The sequence below is a fragment of the Coturnix japonica genome, chromosome 2 (genome assembly GCF_054131305.1).
Source record: "Coturnix japonica strain WE chromosome 2, WE-NBRP24, whole genome shotgun sequence".
In the NCBI taxonomy this organism is placed as follows: domain Eukaryota; kingdom Metazoa; phylum Chordata; class Aves; order Galliformes; family Phasianidae; genus Coturnix; species Coturnix japonica.
In genome coordinates, this window is record NC_140664.1 from 30,785,234 (window position 1) to 30,802,305 (window position 17,072).

The window sequence follows — 17,072 nt, forward strand, 5'->3', positions numbered from 1 at the left end:
GGGAGCGATCCCCTCCCTCCCGTTGTTGGCGTTTGTTCACCGTGGCAACCGCCGGCGGTGGCGGTTGGAGCGCGCCTCAGTGCCCGGCAGGCCGGGAGGTGAGCGGGTAGCGGGGCCGGGATTCCTCTCGGGAGCGGACCGTGCCCCTTTCTGCCTGCCCCGGCCCTGCCCGTACAAGCAGCCGTTTCCCCGGGTCGTGGCGGTCCCTGTGCCGCGTGGAGCTCCGTGTCACACGGCGGCTGTGGGAGCCGGCAGCCCGGCTCGTCCCGCTGTCGTACTGCTTGCTGTGGGAGGGGCTGTCGTGTGAAACGAGTAAGAAAGACGTACAGCTCTCAGTGAAAAGAAGTAGCGTCCTTCTTGCTTTCCACCTTTCACTTTCACAAATAAAACATAAGCTTAGTAAGCAAGGGAGCTCCTTCTGGCCTTAGGACTTTCACTGTCACTTTCCCCCAGTTCCCCCCAGAGGAGCGCTGCTCGAGTCCCTCCGTTCACTGTGGAAGCACCACGCCTGGAATACGCTCAGCTGCATTCGGGGCTTGAGCAGCCTGACACTTCGCTCTTTGTTTCGTAGGCACGTTCAGACTCTCTGTCCCAGCGTTTATGTGAGGCGGCTCGGCCTGCTGAGCAGCCATGGTGAGGCTGACCACAGAGCTCATCGCCAGGTGCCTCGGCCACAGGAACCGCAGGGAGGAGGACTGGGGACAGCACCTGAGGAAAATAACTCATCTGAATCTGTCAGATAAAAAGCTAGACGCGATCGTAAGATTTCGTTCCTCTTCCTTCTTTTAACCGGGCCACTTGACGATCCGTTGTTACTGTTCCAATGAACTGTTTATAGCTGCTGCTTTTATTATTTCATACAGTTGCTATACTGCAAAGAACCTTTTAGGAGATCACCAGAATAGAAATGATAACTCCGTTTACTTCTTCAGCTGTTTACATGAGAGTAATGTTTAAGAATCATTTAGACTCGATGCTTTCATATAGACTGCTGCCAGGTCATTGCCATGAAATCGGTAGGTGCAGGACTCTGATGGCAGTGCTCTAGGGTTGACATCCAGCTCTATTAGTTCTGGAGACTTCAGGTCCAAGCCAGAAAAAAAGATTTGCAGCAAAAGTTCGGGTTTTGATTTAAAGATTCGTGTGTATTGATGGTTACCCTTGTAAAAAATAGGAAGTGTGAAACAGAGGGAGAGATAAGGAAATCAGAACATATTTTTATTAATTTTTTAAGGAAGTTGTAATGATATTACGTACAATTAAGTGCAACGTTTATTTCATTCCTTCTAATGCCGTGTTTTTTCCATTCTTGGGAATTCCATGAAAGGTTGTTAACTCGCAGCAAAACATTTTCAGTCTATCTGTGGTTAAGTCCTTAGATTTCAGAGGAAGTCTGAGAAAGGAAAGGAGAGTTCAGGAACAGGATGTGAGCCAAGTGAGGTTAACAGATTTGGACTGCTGTAGTGGCTTTTTCAAATTAGACAGGTTAAAATCTACATATATATATATTTAATTGCTCCCTGGAGCTTATTCATTTAAAAAATAATCCATGACCTTTCCATTTTCAAAAACGAAACCCACACACTTAACCCAGTCCCTCCCCCCTTTGAGCTCAATGCTATGAAATTTATACCGGTTTCATAAGTCCCGAGTTAATTTGAATCCCCTGAAGATACTGAGCACATTTTGAAAGGGCTGAACCCTGAATAACTGAATTGTTGCATGTAATGGATTTCTGCTTTAAAAACAAAAGCAGGATTTCAGCTAAGAAGTCTTAAGTACCTTGTACCACATGAACCATGCAACAAATAGGGGTTTTTATTCATCTCACTCCTTGGAACAGCCACCGTGAGTCATTAATTTGATCAGTCCATTTGCTTGGGATTGGTTCATCAGATGCCATAGAAAAGTCTCAGAGAAACTCTCATAAAGAAACCAAACATGCTACCATTTTTTGAGAGGAATAGAAAGAAACTTGACATTTGAGTGGAATCGTAGTATCAGAACTATATTAAAATATATTGATGTGCAAGTATTTGTAGAAATCGTTCTTCCTTTGCCAAGAACTGTTCTGTATGACAGCCCTGAGGTTTGACATAGATAACTCAGTAACAATTGTGCTTTTCTGAATTCTTTCTGATGAAGACAGGGAAGGGAATAAAGAAACACAGGTTGTGTGATCTACCTGCTGCTGATGGCTGTAATCCTCAGCTTCTGGACAGCAGAACAGTAACCACCTATTTCTGCCATAAATCTAAGTTGGAGATTGTTACTGACACCATTTTTTTTTTGTTTTCCTGAGGAAAAAAAAAAAAAATTGTTAAAAGTGTTTAATAAAAACAAAAATGTGTAAATAATAAAAAAGTAAATAAATTTGAATATGAAAACAGTCAACATCTTCCAGAAACAGGCAGTGAATAAAAGTAATAAGGCATCGATTTGCTGTTGTTTCCTACAGGGTGACATCTCACTGTGCAGAAACCTCAGAGTTTTGTATTTATATGATAACCAAATCAGTCAAATCCAGAACCTGGGCTTTGCTACACATTTAACACACCTTTACCTGCAGAACAACTGCATTTCATGCATAGAAAATCTCTCATCGCTGAAAAACCTTGAAAAACTGTAAGTTGGAAATAATGAATTTATTTTACTGTCAAAAGAATAATCGTTACACTAAGAACTGAAAAAATGCTGTTGCCATTAAGGTCTCTTCAATGGTTGTTTTGCTTTTCAAATAGCAATTAGTGCTTATGATATTTCAGTGAAGTGTTCTACGATGAGTAAATTAATGACACCTTAACATGTACTTCTTTTTTTCATTTAAACATACATTTTCTAAGAAAGGTTTCAGTCTGTCAGCAGTGTGTCCTCCTTGCACACTACCTTTTTCTATTATCATTTCCAACCATTGCACAATAATACTTTATTATTTTTTTTAAGTATTTTGATGACTTGCGTTCACTTTCACTTTCAAAGGATGTTAAACCAACTTTGTGCTTTATTCTTCAGGTACCTGGGAGGCAACTGTATCGCTGTAGTAGAGGGTTTGGATCAATTAACAGGAATAAGGGAGCTACACATTGAAAGTCAACACCTCCCTCTTGGTGAAAAGCTTCTCTTTGATCCAGCATCCCTTAGGTCCTTGGCAGTAAGTACACAGAGATTTTCAATGGGCTGTTAATCAATAGGTCAGTATTTTTAGCGTGAATGATTAGAAGTACTCGATCATTGCGTGCCTTTTTTTCTGAGAACTGGTGTCCGACTGACAAATTCTACCAAGGGATTCCCATCCCTATTGTTGTATGAGCAAGGAGTAAACAATTAGTTTGTTGAAATTTCCCTGATGTGATTACTACATTAATTTATTTACTGCCTCTTGTACTTCTCTAGATAATGCAATGGCAAACAGAAGGGGCAAACAGCTCTTTGGTGAGAATACTGAGAGGCAATCTGAAGCATTCCATTCTAGTCGTGCCATTCTTCTATGCTGTGGTATATAAAAATTTCAGGAAGTCAGCTTTTGAAATGTTTGTTTGAGATATTAATTGCTCAGCAAACATTAAATTTATTCTTGAAATAGTTGTTGTTTTTTTTTTTTAAGTACACTTCAATTACTTGTGTTTGTAGTTTTGTACCGCACTAAAATCCACTTGCTGTATCTCCTGATGCAGTCAGAGCTTTATGATCTGTTTTGTGAAGGTGAACAAAGAAAGTGGATTCTTTTCATGTGTGTATCATAAACATTTCAGCTAGCTCTAACCCAGCTGGTTTGAGATGCTGTAGTCCAAGACACATATTACTATTTTTCTTTAAAATAAACGGGCCATTACTGTGACAGCACTTTTATTTTCTTCCCTCTCTATTGGAGAGATGATGAAAGTAGAGTAGGATTACACACCCTCAATTTTCCCAGCATGATAGCTCACATATTTCAGTGTTTTGCAGCACCCTGCAAAGACTCACAAGCAAATTGTTCTTCCTAGCTATTATTTAAGTTTTCTGGAGGTTGGTTTGGTTTTCTTTCCAGAAAGACTTTTCATCTTTGATCACATAACAACTTTTTGGAAGCTACCTGTAAAAACATTCTGTTTTTACTCTTCAAACAGTGAGTATTTTGTCCCTTTTTACAAGATGTTTTCTTATCTCATCTTCTCCCATTTTTGGCTCTTAATGATGTCAGACAAAAGAGCCAATACGTGGGGCTGTGTTGCTCTTGGTGTACTGTGAGCACGTTTTGCTGATGACAGTTTCCTGTACCATTTGTCTGAGGAGCTTGTTACACTGTGTGTATCACAGTGATACTGGCAATTGCTGTCTGTAACACAGGTCTTGTTCTTAGCTCAGATTTGAGAAGGAGGCTAAATTTCATTATATATAGTGCTGAAACAATTAGACATTTTCTAACCAGAGGTAAGTATCATATCAGGTATAACTCTAAACTCACTGCATTAGGGGCTCATTTCCATCTTCTAGACATATAAGCTTCTCCTTGCTTTTACATGTTTCTACATCGTTTCCTGAGATAAATACCTGAACTACATTTACTTCTTATCTAGAATGTAAAGATCTCTGTGACTAGAAGAGGCAAAGTGCATCATGTGAGTCACTACTGTTCCAAAGGGGCAAACCAGAGATATGTGCACAGGAAGGCTGGCAGGATTAAGCCAAAAAGAGAAACCAGATAGTCAAGCTGTTAAATGGGAGCGTGGGTATCAGATGTGGATTTCAGCTCTGTGTGGTTCAGATGTAACCTTAGAGAAGTCAGTCAATTTCTCTGTCTGTTACCTATTTCTAAAGGTAGAGCTAGTAACACTTGCAGAACTCTGTAAAGCTTTAGGAAATAAATAAATTTAAAAAACAAAACAAAACAAAACACCCACCCCGAACCTGTATTGTTTGGAAAATAATAAACAAATCTGTATTTGCTAAGAATTCCTAAAATAACTGAGAAATAATCTTTGGATTAACTTCAAAGCCAGAATAAACAGCACTGCAGAACAGGGTGCAGAGCCAAGAAAAAACAATGTGTGAAGCGTGAAGTGTTTGCATTTACATGTTTGTGCTTAACACGTGTTCTTTAAGACACTTTTCATCAAGAATTTACAACCGAGTCATGCACAGCATGAAAAAAACAGCATCTTCTACTTTTTTCCTCCAGAAATCCTTGTCTGTGTTAAATATTAGCAATAACAACATTGATGAATTAGAAGAACTGGCAGTTCTGGAAAATCTTTCTCATCTTAGAGCAGCCGACAATCAGCTTCAACACATGAAGGTATTAAAATCAATCTTTTTTCTATTTAGTGAGGACGATTCTTTAAGAAGTTACGTTCATCTTTATCACAAAATAAACAAGTAAAGAAGTGAAAAACACTTCTGCACTTTCTGAACCTCTGACTTTCCAAGCCTGCCTTATTACTGGTTTGCATATGCATCTACATTTTATTTTCTTACAAAAAGTTAACTATAATAAGTTAGTAATATTATTATTTAATAATTGTTTTAGTAATTAGTATGGCCACTAACTCTTAGAATACATAATGCCTTTTATGTTTAATTTGACAGTTCTGTTAATTAATGAGATTCCTGTACATATCTAGCAAATACCTAGATTGATACACTTTATTTGGACTCCTTATTTAAAGTATATTTTGATATTAAAAATGTTGAATAATGCATTCTTTTTTTTTTTTTTCTCTCTCTTTTTTTTTTAAGCTAGAGTATTATTAATGACTTGTATTTCAAGTTATGCTTCTGGCTGGTAATTGTAATTGAATTCACATAGTAGTACAATTCACATAGGCTTAGGCTGGATAATTAAAAACATATTAGATGGCTGAATCAAAATAACATTTTTTTTAAATAGGCATGTCTTTCTAAAAGGATTCCTCTCAAAAAGGATCCATTTCAAAAGAAAGCTTAGTGTGTGATTTTGTTTCTTTTCTGTTTGTAAGTACAAAATCCTTCAGTTGCACTGATGTTCTTTAACCAACCAGCCAGTTGTTACTAAGAATGAGGATGCTGGTTTAGAAGTGGTACCTTCAACATCTCAGAGGAGAAAAAACAGTGTCTTCTGAAACAGAATGAATGGATGAAAGCAATACATTATTCAGTAACCATGTGTATATTTTTGGTTAATTATTAGAATTCATTATTTTATCATTGGGCAGATGAGAACTAATATTTATCCCAGTAAATTAGACATACAGATTTCCATGTGATATAATCACAGGTGTTGAAAAATATGTGGTTAGCAGTTGAGTTATCTGCTGTTCGTGCTATCATTTAAACTGGGATCAAGCCCTGGTAATTGTGCAATGTGATTGTCCTGTGTGCTGTATAAGCAGCATCCAAGTTTTGAAGGTACAGGAAGAGTATTTCTAAGAGTATTTCAGACCTGTAAAATTAGTTACCGTATTAAATGTGTCAAACAGGGTAACACAGCTGGATATCCAGCTCTAAGTCCATTTTCCCATTCCTACCACCCTATCGCTGTCAGCAAGAACATCCCCAGGAATTTTTTGCATTGCTCACAGACTGTGGCGGTGCCTCAGTGAGGAGCAATGGAGAGTCAGTACCCAGCTCTGCTTCACCAAGTGGGAAGAGAAGTTGTGGAGGAGCCATCCAGATCTTAGCAGGTCTGCTCAACAGCTGTAAGCTGCGTAGTAGAGGTAGATGACAGCAGGAATGAAGTGGGATCTGTGACAAAAAGATAAATGTGAAAACATAACAAATGCATGAAAGATGACCTTCTCACGTAAACTTGGCTTTCTTTTCATAATTAGTACAATCACTTCATGTTTAGACATTTATCTCAGCTTTTATCACATTCTGATATTAACCTGTAGTTCCTCTGTTTTCAACAATGCCACACTGATTTCAGCATAGTAGAAAATTAGGGCTGGTGAATTCATGCACATAACATTCAGGCTAATTCAGAGAATTGTTAGCATAATTAACAGACATAAGGCACATGACCTTGCTTCACATGACTGAATTTTATGTACCGTGATCAGAACAGTAGACAGAACAGAAAGTAAGTAATTCTAGCCAGTGCATGGAAAATAAATTTACTGAGCCTACCACATGTAAAATGCATGTTATGCAAGTTATCAACAGTATCATTGATTTTAATAGAACTGGCTTTTCTTTGCTTTCTGTTGCTTGTTACTATCTCATTCTACCGAACTTCTTCAGTTAGGCTCACAAAGTCTTCTAGGTTGCTGTCTGTTCTGGTAAGAACACTACAGGGAATTTCTTTTGAAAGCTATTTCTAATTTAACAAGCCCCAATTACACAAAAACAAAATGTATATATGCATATACATGTATAAGAAATAGACTTCAGATTCGGGAAGACTGTAACTGAAGTGTCTGGCTAGATAGGAGAAGTACAGCTAGAAACACGTATATAAGTCAGTGTTTTCCAAGTCTTTAATTTATTCAACCTCTGCCCAGTATTGATTATGACAAGAGGATATCACAAAAGATGAATTCACTCACTTCAGAATTGAGTCAGGAACGAGAGAAAAATTATAGATTTTCTTCAACTGATTATGACAGGTAGTCAAAAAGGTGACAAATGGCTGTCTGTAGATGCAGTTAGGGTGGCTGTACTCGACATCTCCAATAAAAACTGGAGCAAACTGGTCAAATACCAATTCTTAAATGGCCATCTTTAATTGGTAGGAATGTTACTGCCAGCACTACAGCTGCCTACTAAGGCACTTGCCCTTCCCCCCCTCCCCCGTAGATGGAATATAATTTGCTCGTCAGTATTTTGTAGCAGACCTCAAAGTGATAGCATGACATGATCATTTATCAAACGGAGACTGCCCAAAAGAGTGTCTGGTCCCTTTAGTACAGCTTATTGAAAGGCTGGGAAGTGAAAGCACTTTATTAGAGACAGGAAGGCAATGAACAACTAGAGCGTATCGAAAGGGTAATCATATTTCAGCACAGGATTAGTGTGCTCTTAGATAAACACACACTGGAGTAAGCATGTTCTGGGTCATTTATCAAGTAAGTAACAGCTAACAAAAACCTACAGGACTCATAGCATGCATTCATCAAAGTTAAGCTGTATACATTTTATTTCAGTAGTAGACAATGTTGCGTTCCAAAACTATTACCTGAAAAAAGTCTCACTAGTGAAATCCAGAACACGTTATAAATTTCAATAATGATGCTTGAATGCCCAGGTAAGAATAAATAAAGAAACTTGCTAAATCCTATTTCTTTTTTAATAACCTGAACCTAAATCCAGAATTCCCAGAGTGACTTTCTAAACTTGAAGGAGGCAGGAGATGTCTAATTGCTAGATACTCCGCTGTTGGCATCACAGTACAAAATTCTGAGGGCTTCACAGTTTAGAATCTATCAAATCATAACCAGGGTGGTTTCTGTCAAATTAATACAACTGTACAACATTAAAAAAATCTCTTGCATGCAAACACATTGTTTTAAGTCCTTGCTTAAGCTTTACAGACGTAAAAGGAAACATAGCAATAATGACAGTTAAGTGGAGTTCTGAAAATAAGGGATTTCAGAGAGTATCTGGGTAGGAAGGACCAGTCTGCTAAGCTTTGCATCTTTTCACCTTGAATTTATTGTGTTTAAAAGAGAGAAGCTGTTTTTTTTCTGGGTCATACTGCCCTTAGGTAACCAGACAGAAACCCAAATGGAGAAAGGCATATTTCAAAAATTTCACTCTTTGGGCCAATACTGTAACCAACCACCCACAGTTATTGAAGGGTAGGAATTACTTTTCCCCCTTTAAAATACAATTTACGTATGTATAAATAGAGAGGGAATCTGCTGTGTTTTACAGGCCTTGTAGGCTCTCTGAAAGCGTGGGTGTGCACAGTTTACTTGATGCATATACATTTCTATCTGGTCATTCTTCTGCTGTAGGAGTTTAACGGTGGGATTGTAGTGAGAATTGTAATTTTCTATAGCTGGCATCACTGCATCCTTAAAAGCAGTTTTTCAACCGCTTTCTCATTTCTGCTGTGCAGCAGTGATACACTGACGGGATGCTGGACGCCATTTTCTTTGAGAGTGCACGTTCTCAGAGTACATGGACAATCTCACTGAAGTGACTTCTGTGCGCGGGATTAGGGCCTGATGGAACATATCTCATTGCTATTGTGTTCTACAGTAGGGAAGGGAAAATAACCACAATATTCTGTTCTTGCGTTCATTGTAGGATTTGGAGGTTGTATTAAAGAAATGGACAAAGCTCTGCAGCATGGATCTTACAGGAAACCCCATCTGTCACAAACCAAAGTACAGGGACAGGATTATTGTACAGTCACAAACTTTAGGTAAAAAATAAAAGCAATAGCCAACCAAAGAACCTGCTTGTAACCCTTGCTGTTTTAGTAGCTGCCACATTAACCATTCTTGAATGGCTCTGTGTATGCAAAGCCAATTATTGTCCTATATAGTTATGTAAAATGATACATTTTTAGTTTATGTACGAGCAACGTAGCTAAAACTGCTCCTCTAATCAACTGCTCAGTTTGTTACATCGCTTATGCTGCTAGTAACCATTAGTTTTAGTGATAGATGATTAGTGAGATTGTTATAGACAGTAAGACTTCTTGGTGTTCACATTCCAGGTGCGAAACCAGTTTTAAAAGATAAGTTAAGCCTGTTCCTCTGTCAGCCTGTGGGGGTTGCTTAGGAGTTTTAGTGACAGTAGTTTCTACCGCACCAGTTTGAATTTCTGATGTATGACATTTGTCTTTTATCATGAAATCGGAATTGTAACTGAGTACAGATATATATATTTATCTTGATCATTATAAATGGAATTGGTGCTTTCTTTTTCAGTTAAGGTATGTCAGCTCACTCCTGCATCTAATTAAAATATGGATATCAAGAACAAAAAAAGATTTGAAGAGACCAGATGCTCTTCTTGTATCGTAGAAAATGTTCTCTTTTCTTTGGCAGAATACCTTGATGGGAAAGAAATTAAAGACACGGAAAGAGTGTTCCTAATGAATTGGAAAGCCTCCAAAGCTGTCAGGAAAAAAAGCAAAGGAAGAATGACAAATGAGCATGCGGACTATCTACATTTCCGTAAGCAAACTAATCACTTACTTCATGACTGCACTGTAATAGCAGCTAGCAGTAGATATATTCAAAACAAGACTTTCAGTGGCGGTAAGACATACAGGAGTTGAAACTGAACTCTTCCAACATCAGATTTAACTTTAGAGTAAGCTCATGGGTTGTTCTGATTTCCCCACCTCAGCCTCCCAGAATCATGGGAAGGAGTAGCTGGTATGTTTTGATTGTTTGTAAATACCCATAACTGCTTTCCATATATATATATATATATATATATATAAAAATAAAGTGTTGGGTGTTTTGCAATAAATATGTCTGAAATACATCAAACTTCTATACTTACTTTATCTGTTTATACCGCCGGCACTGTGAAGGGCCTTTACAAAATACACAACTAGCAGAAGGAAAAGTTTGAAACTTAGAAAAAAAAAAAAAGAGTCTTGAAAAAGAAAAAAAAGCCCTGAAATAAAAGGCACTGAGTTCTTGAAGTGAGAAAACAAATTCATTTTGAAATGCAAAACTCACGATTAACTACATTAAATATTAAAATAGATACGATTTGACTTGGAATATTGAATTAGTCTTTTTCTTTGGTTTCTGCAGCTGGCTTTGGAACACCTCATCCTAATCTTCCTTTTAGCTACAGTCCATCTCTGATAGAAGAAACAAATATTTTAATTCTTTCTGATATGCACAAAGACGGAGGAAATCCTCTGCCAGGAACTGTGGGAAAAAAATCAGTCAGAGGAAATCTCAGGTAGGCACCTCAGACATCTTCCTCTTCGTTCTTTTGGGGACTGCTTTTACAGTTCTTGCTGAGCCAGTGGAAAACAAGTACACGAAGTAGAATTGCAACTCAGATCAGTTTCAGTTTTTTAAATGGTGTCATGTTTGTTGTCTTTATTTTGTTGTCAGACAGGATAATAGATTCTGGTTTCTGGTTACAAATCAGCAGACTGGGTAACAGTACGAACTGTACTCGGGTGTTAATGGTTTGTCATAAGAATTTGATCATCATCTTAAAGGTAAAATGATACAGCTGTTAATTCTCAGAAAGGCAGATACTGACAACAATGCTGGTGAATACTGATATTTTGCATGCAGTATTATATGGAGAAACTTTTCATTACTACAGCTTACTTCATATGGACATGTTCAGTGTATTATGACTACTTTCCTGCACCATTGGCTGAAGACTGTTGAGATAATCAAGAAAAGAAATCTGATGTCTGTGCCTTACAGACATTCAGACATTGGATGAGCTTAAACAATTTAGAGTTCAGCGTATGTGTTCCCTATACACAAAGGCATCCTTGCCAGCTCTAACACGGCTGTGGGAATAAAATCAAATGGAGATTTCAATTTGGGACCTTGTTTTTTTCCAGCCTTAACTGTTAAAAGTGTTTCTGTTTAGTTCAGCATTTGGAACCTAACACCACTCCTTCCAGTCTTTTAATATCACTTGTCATTTAATTCTTTTGTTATTTATCAGCTATACTGGACAACAACAACAACAGTGTTTAAGTAATCCTATATGTAAAACAAATTTAAATGACATTGCTATTCTTTTGTAACTAAAGCACTAAATGTAGCATTTTAGTTTGCATTCAAATCAGAATTTATTAGAAGGTTTGAAGTTTTGATTGTGTAACATTTAACAATATTTTATTCTTGATTATTTATCACTTCCCATTTGCTCGGGAATTATTATTATTATTACTATTATTAATACTACTATTATTATTATTATTATTATTATTATTATTATTATTATTATTATTATTATTATTATGCTCCCAATTATTTGTTCTGATTGGATTTGATTTGTTCCCTTAAGGTAGGGACGAGGGACAAATCAATTGTGAAGTAGTGTTTTGCTCTTCATATGGCAATGGATATATTCTGCTCTAAGAAGAAACTCACAAATATACGTACTCTTGATTATTTTTTTCCTGATGCAGAAGGCACATAGCAATGCAGAGGTTCAAAAACAAGAACTGCAGGCATTCGTTTGTGAAATAAGCTTAACACTCAGTGTTCTGTCAGCCTACATTTCATCTTTATTGGTATTTTGTCTTTTGAGCCAGGCTGAATAAAACTAAGCTCTCATTTACCGTGCCCTTTAGTACTGATGGAGAATGGAGCATGCGGGTACAGTACCTCCAATTTACTTTCTTCAGTGAAAGAACTTCTGCTATCTCCCTTTAAGCAAAACATTCTGATTCTACTCTATTATGTTAAAAAGCTGCTCAACTGATGAGCTTCTTAGCTTGAAAAAGTTCTGCCAATATTAGGAAGCTGGAGTACAACTGTAGCCCTTTTGAAATTCCTTTTGACTCTAGAAAGGCAAAGACTGCATTTTCTATTCAGTCTGTCTTTATTTTTAACTTGATTCACATAAAGATTATAGTGAACAACAGTAAGACACCAGGCATTTGATAGTTCAAACAAGCTTGGAAGGTAGGACTCTTCTCCTGGATGCCACAGTGTGTAATTGCTCATCTTAAGACATTCTCATTGAAACCAAAGAGTCTTGAGAATTAGTAGATGGTCTGTGAATCCTTTAAAATGTTTAGGAAGATGAAAAACAAGTCAAAATGCAAGAATATTCTTTTTTGGAGTGCGGGCAGACATGAAGTAATCACAAATCCGAGTATTCCCTAGTCAGATTCAGTAATCAGTGATACGCACAAGTGTGCCCAAGTGTGAAGCAACGGAAATTTTGTCAAACTGAACAATTACTTCCATTGTTTAATTGAAATTCAGTATCAGACCAAAGAAATCAGTGAATTTTAATCCTACCCTCTGTGTTAGCCAAATAAATTATTCCAACAGATGTTTCCTCTTTCTTTATACAGGCTAGGTGATTTTTGACCCTTGGCAACTGCAAAACAGGCATTAAAAACCTTTTTAACCTACATCTAAGATCCACTGAGGATTACATAGAGCCTGAACAATGAAGAAAGCCACTTATTACTCAATTACTGAGATGTGTCATTAATCTTTCTTTTCTGATAATACAAAAACAATAGCAACTTCATATTGGATTTTAAGAGTCAGTTTTGAACATTTAGAGATATTGGCAGGAATTAATTAAAAGAAAACAAATAACTATTTTAAAGATACTCAATACCTTCCAATGGGAAACACTGTTATTAATTTCCCCTGAATAGGGAAGTTGTTGAAATTTTGATGTTGTAAAATTAAACTGTAACCAGCAGTTCCTGCCCACATTTCCTTACTCATTAAGGTAAATATTGTTATAGGTTTGCAGTTCAGAATGCGGTGGGAAAGTCACCTTTTGTCTCTCCAGTGTATGTTCTGTGTTAGAAAATATGGCAATGTATTTAAATGATACAGTTGACTTATAATTCCTACTCTAGATTGTGTCAGCTAATCATAAGCCATCTCCTAGCAACCATGTCAGTCCTGCGTAGTTAAAGGAACTTGTATTAGTTCTATCAGTATCAGTTGTGTGCCCAAAACATAACTTAGAATCATGCACTTACGTTGTGTTAGAGAATATAGTTCTCTTATTTGGGGGAGGGAGGAGAGGAGCATTACCTCCACACAACCTAAAGTATCATTCTCTTACTGAACATCAATTTCAGCATGCTTCCGCACCTTCATAAATAGGGAATGCTTTCAGCCTTGTCTTCAGAAAGAAAGGAGAACTATGGAGTTAAGATACAAATAAGTGAAGTTTTAGCTGTGCACCCTCCGGCTGCATTTAGCCATGGAATTGCCTGCAAGTACTTCAACCCTATTCAGAGTTAGGTGCATTAAGTACTTGGTGATACCGGCCAGAGCACGTGGGCAAAGCTGAGATCACGTTTTCCAACTGGCCTGGAGAGCCTTTTGCAGCAGCTACATTCCCTCTCACCGCCTTCCTTTGGTGGGGGTGTGGAAGGAAAAATGTCAACATGTTCTCAGTGAGGTCTAGAATGTACCAATTGACAATGAATTATGAAGGCTGAGGAAGAGAAACGCAAGTAGTTTTCTTGTGATTGATGGGACGTGAAAGCCATGATGTGGGATACAAGAGGAGTCGGTGGAACGATAGATAAGTTAAACTGTAAGGATGAAGAGATGAAATTCTGCAGTAGCACTGCTGCAGCAGAGCTATTGGGCTGGACATCAGCTGTGAGCATGTCCCTGCAAGGATGCAACTGGCAATTCAGACAATTGAGTGGTTGCTCACCTTTTTTTTCTGGAGGAGATTCAGTACCTGCAGAGGACAGTGGGAGTGCATTCAGAGGACCATCATTAAAGCCATGGCACTGCGTACCTTTATGGTATTTTCTTTATCCATGTTTACAGTTCTGCTACATGTAGTGCTGAAAGATTCTTCATGTGATAATCCATAATCTTTTTAGAAGGCAGAAGATGATCTATCAGTACAAATGTAAGATTATACTCAAATGCTGTGATCTTCTGTCGAAACTAAGTTTCAGTAGTAGTTATTCCAAAAAAGTATTTTTCATATGCGCCAAACTTGTGATATCTAACACTGCCACATCATTCAGCATCACAAAGACAGTGATAGAAGGCATCCCTTTTTGGTCATGAATTCTGCCATTTACCTGCAGGTTGCTGATTTGGAATTATCCTCTTTCCTTCCCATTCTGGTTCTCTGTGTTGCTGTCTGTGTCCAAAACTGGAAAGAGAAATGGTCTTTGGCTACAGCATGGAACACTTCATGCAGTAATAGAACACATGCTGAAAGACGCACTGTACCCTTGAAAATAATAAATCCTTTTTCAGATCGCTGAATGAAGGTGCAGATCTGATGAGCCAGACCACACGTACCCCCTCCACATCCAGACGAGCACATTCCTTACAGGCATGTTCTCACTGGGAGCTGCATGCTTGTCAACAGGATGGCAGGGGCACATCTGCCTGCATTAGTCTGCCTCCTCTTCTAGGAGATGCATCCAAGACCACATAAGTGGAAGCTCTGCAGCTGAAGCCAGTTTCAATACACTCATTTACTGCAGCGATATAAACACTGCTTCACCGTTTGGCTTCGTAGAACCACAGAAAGGTTTGGGTTGGAAGGGACCTTTAAAATCATCTGGTTTCAACCCCTGCTGTGGGCAGGGACACCTCCCTCTAGACCAGGTTGTTCAAAAAAAATCTCTAGGAACCATTGAGAGCCAACAAAAAATCACAGAGTTGAGCAGATACGGCCTCTACCAGACACTTTGTAAGTCAGCACTGAGCATAGTGGGTTTCGGTGCATGCACCTATCACTGGGCTCCTCAATTGCTTTGTGAAAATGCAAACCCTGTCAACTTGAAGTTGCATGGTTTTATGAACATACGTTGCAATGGCTGCTGAATTCCTATGTATTATGAATGACTGCAAGTTTTCAATAAGTAAAATATTACCTTTGTTCTTCATATAACCTGGAAACTTCCAAAGTCCTTCAAGCTCCATGTAAGCACCAGTGTTCCAGTGGCACTGTTGCCTGAATCTATGACTGTGGGTGGAAAACATGAAGTGTGGGCTTAAAAACAGCACTATCTCTATGCTACTGTTACAACTGCCTACACAAAACCTCTGAAGTCAGATTGGGTTGCTGTGGAGTTCTGAAAGCTTTCAAGGAAGGTGATATCACAGACTGGGCAACCCAGTGTGCTGCACAAATGTCATTTTTGTCTTTCCCTCACAGCCACTTGGAATTTCCCTCACTATCTGTCTGTTTTCAATCACTTTCTTATCCTTCGCAAGCCTGAAACTCCCTTTCAGGAAGATTTGTTCCATAGCCTTCCCGTGGGCAGAGGCGAGGGCAGACAACATCAATATGTGGTGAGATTTCTTTTGCTGCCTTCTGGCTCACCACCACCTTTAAATTACCACGAGAGCCCTCTCCATGTGACACTGGCTGGCTCTCACAGCACTCTGGGTTGCATCACATCCAGCTGCAAAGAGTTGGATGTGTCAGATTTGCCTGAGTGGCTCCAGCTCAATCATCATCTACTGTTCTTGATGCTTGTTCCCACCAAAAACCACTACAGGGACCACGGGCCTGGGAGGTCTGAGATGGGGCCTTTCCATAAAGATGCTGATGCTCCTCTGATCTTAGAGTATATGTAGGGATACTTAGGCTTTGTCATCTCTGAATACACATGAACTGTGAATGTGGATCAGAAACTGATGACAGTTCAACAATACCTATTTACAGTCACTAAAAATGGATGTAATGTGTAGCGATTGTAACCAACAATCCGTTCCACTTCGCTGGAAAGTGTTTTTGTTTTGTTAGTCACCTGAGCCTGAAGAACTGTAAAAGTTCAGTGCTACATAAAGATGCACTGGAATCTCTCTCCATCTCAAGTAACACTGTAAGCAGAGACTGCAGCAATAACGACATCTTTCTGTTCCCTTAATTCTGAGCACAATTCATTGCTGCGTCCAAACCAAGAAGAGCCAGAGCCTGCAGTGAAATGACCCACGTGGCAAACTAACAATTCAATTCAGAGAGAGACTTGGAGCAATAAGATCTTCCTTTCTTAGAGAGTTAATATCTTAGAGTGCTACATTAATCACTGAGAACATGTCTAGTAAAGTTGGACGCAATCAGTTACACATCATTTGTAGTAAAATATTTTGGAATAAACGACTTAGTCTTATCTGATTTCATTTAGATGAGAAATTGCTTTGACTGTTAGCAAGGTTTTATTTCTTGTGGAACTTGAATGTTAGCAGTATTTGACACAAACACGATGGCTGACCAAATTGTCAGCTATCGCCATTTCTGGGTGTACATGGAAAAAGCCCCGTGTTAAGGGCCCCTTCATATCATATCCCAGATCACCAAATTAGGCTGGGTTGATACCTCACAACAGGGCAGGGCCAGGAGCTCTTTGTTCCTTTTTCACCTGCGGCTTTTGGTAACACTGATTACATTTGTAGGAACACTGTGTGGTCCTGAGACACGTTGGTGAAGCCGGAAGCAATGACAGCTTTGGTGCATTGTGCTTCTGGCTT

At 38.6% G+C, this 17,072-nt stretch overlaps 1 protein-coding gene and 1 long non-coding RNA gene across 5 annotated transcripts in view; one reads left to right on the forward strand and one right to left on the reverse strand.

The window, feature by feature from the left end:
* PPP1R42 (protein phosphatase 1 regulatory subunit 42) overlaps positions 1-17,072 on the forward strand; it is a 17,245-nt gene continuing 173 nt past the window's right edge. Inside the window, exons 1-9 of one of the 4 annotated variants that reach the window (XM_015855697.3) lie at positions 1-98; positions 572-759; positions 2,459-2,625; positions 3,013-3,151; positions 5,162-5,278; positions 9,211-9,328; positions 9,960-10,088; positions 10,683-10,836; positions 12,938-13,027. In XM_015855697.3, coding sequence (XP_015711183.2) covers positions 631-759; positions 2,459-2,625; positions 3,013-3,151; positions 5,162-5,278; positions 9,211-9,328; positions 9,960-10,088; positions 10,683-10,836; positions 12,938-12,953 — 969 coding nt within the window. In that variant the 5' untranslated portion in view covers positions 1-98; positions 572-630 and the 3' untranslated portion in view covers positions 12,954-13,027. Of the gene's footprint in view, positions 99-571; positions 760-2,458; positions 2,626-3,012; positions 3,152-3,208; positions 4,109-5,161; positions 5,279-9,210; positions 9,329-9,959; positions 10,089-10,682; positions 10,837-11,214; positions 11,535-12,937; positions 13,028-17,072 lie in introns of those variants that run through there. The other 3 variants (XM_032442749.2, XM_015855696.3, XM_085539498.1) reach the window with 3 other exon arrangements.
* LOC107310239 (uncharacterized) overlaps positions 6,581-17,072 on the reverse strand; it is a 17,728-nt gene continuing 7,236 nt past the window's right edge. The window contains exon 2 of the long non-coding RNA XR_001553536.3: positions 6,581-6,702. This is a non-coding gene — a long non-coding RNA (uncharacterized LOC107310239). The remainder of the gene's footprint in view (positions 6,703-17,072) is intronic.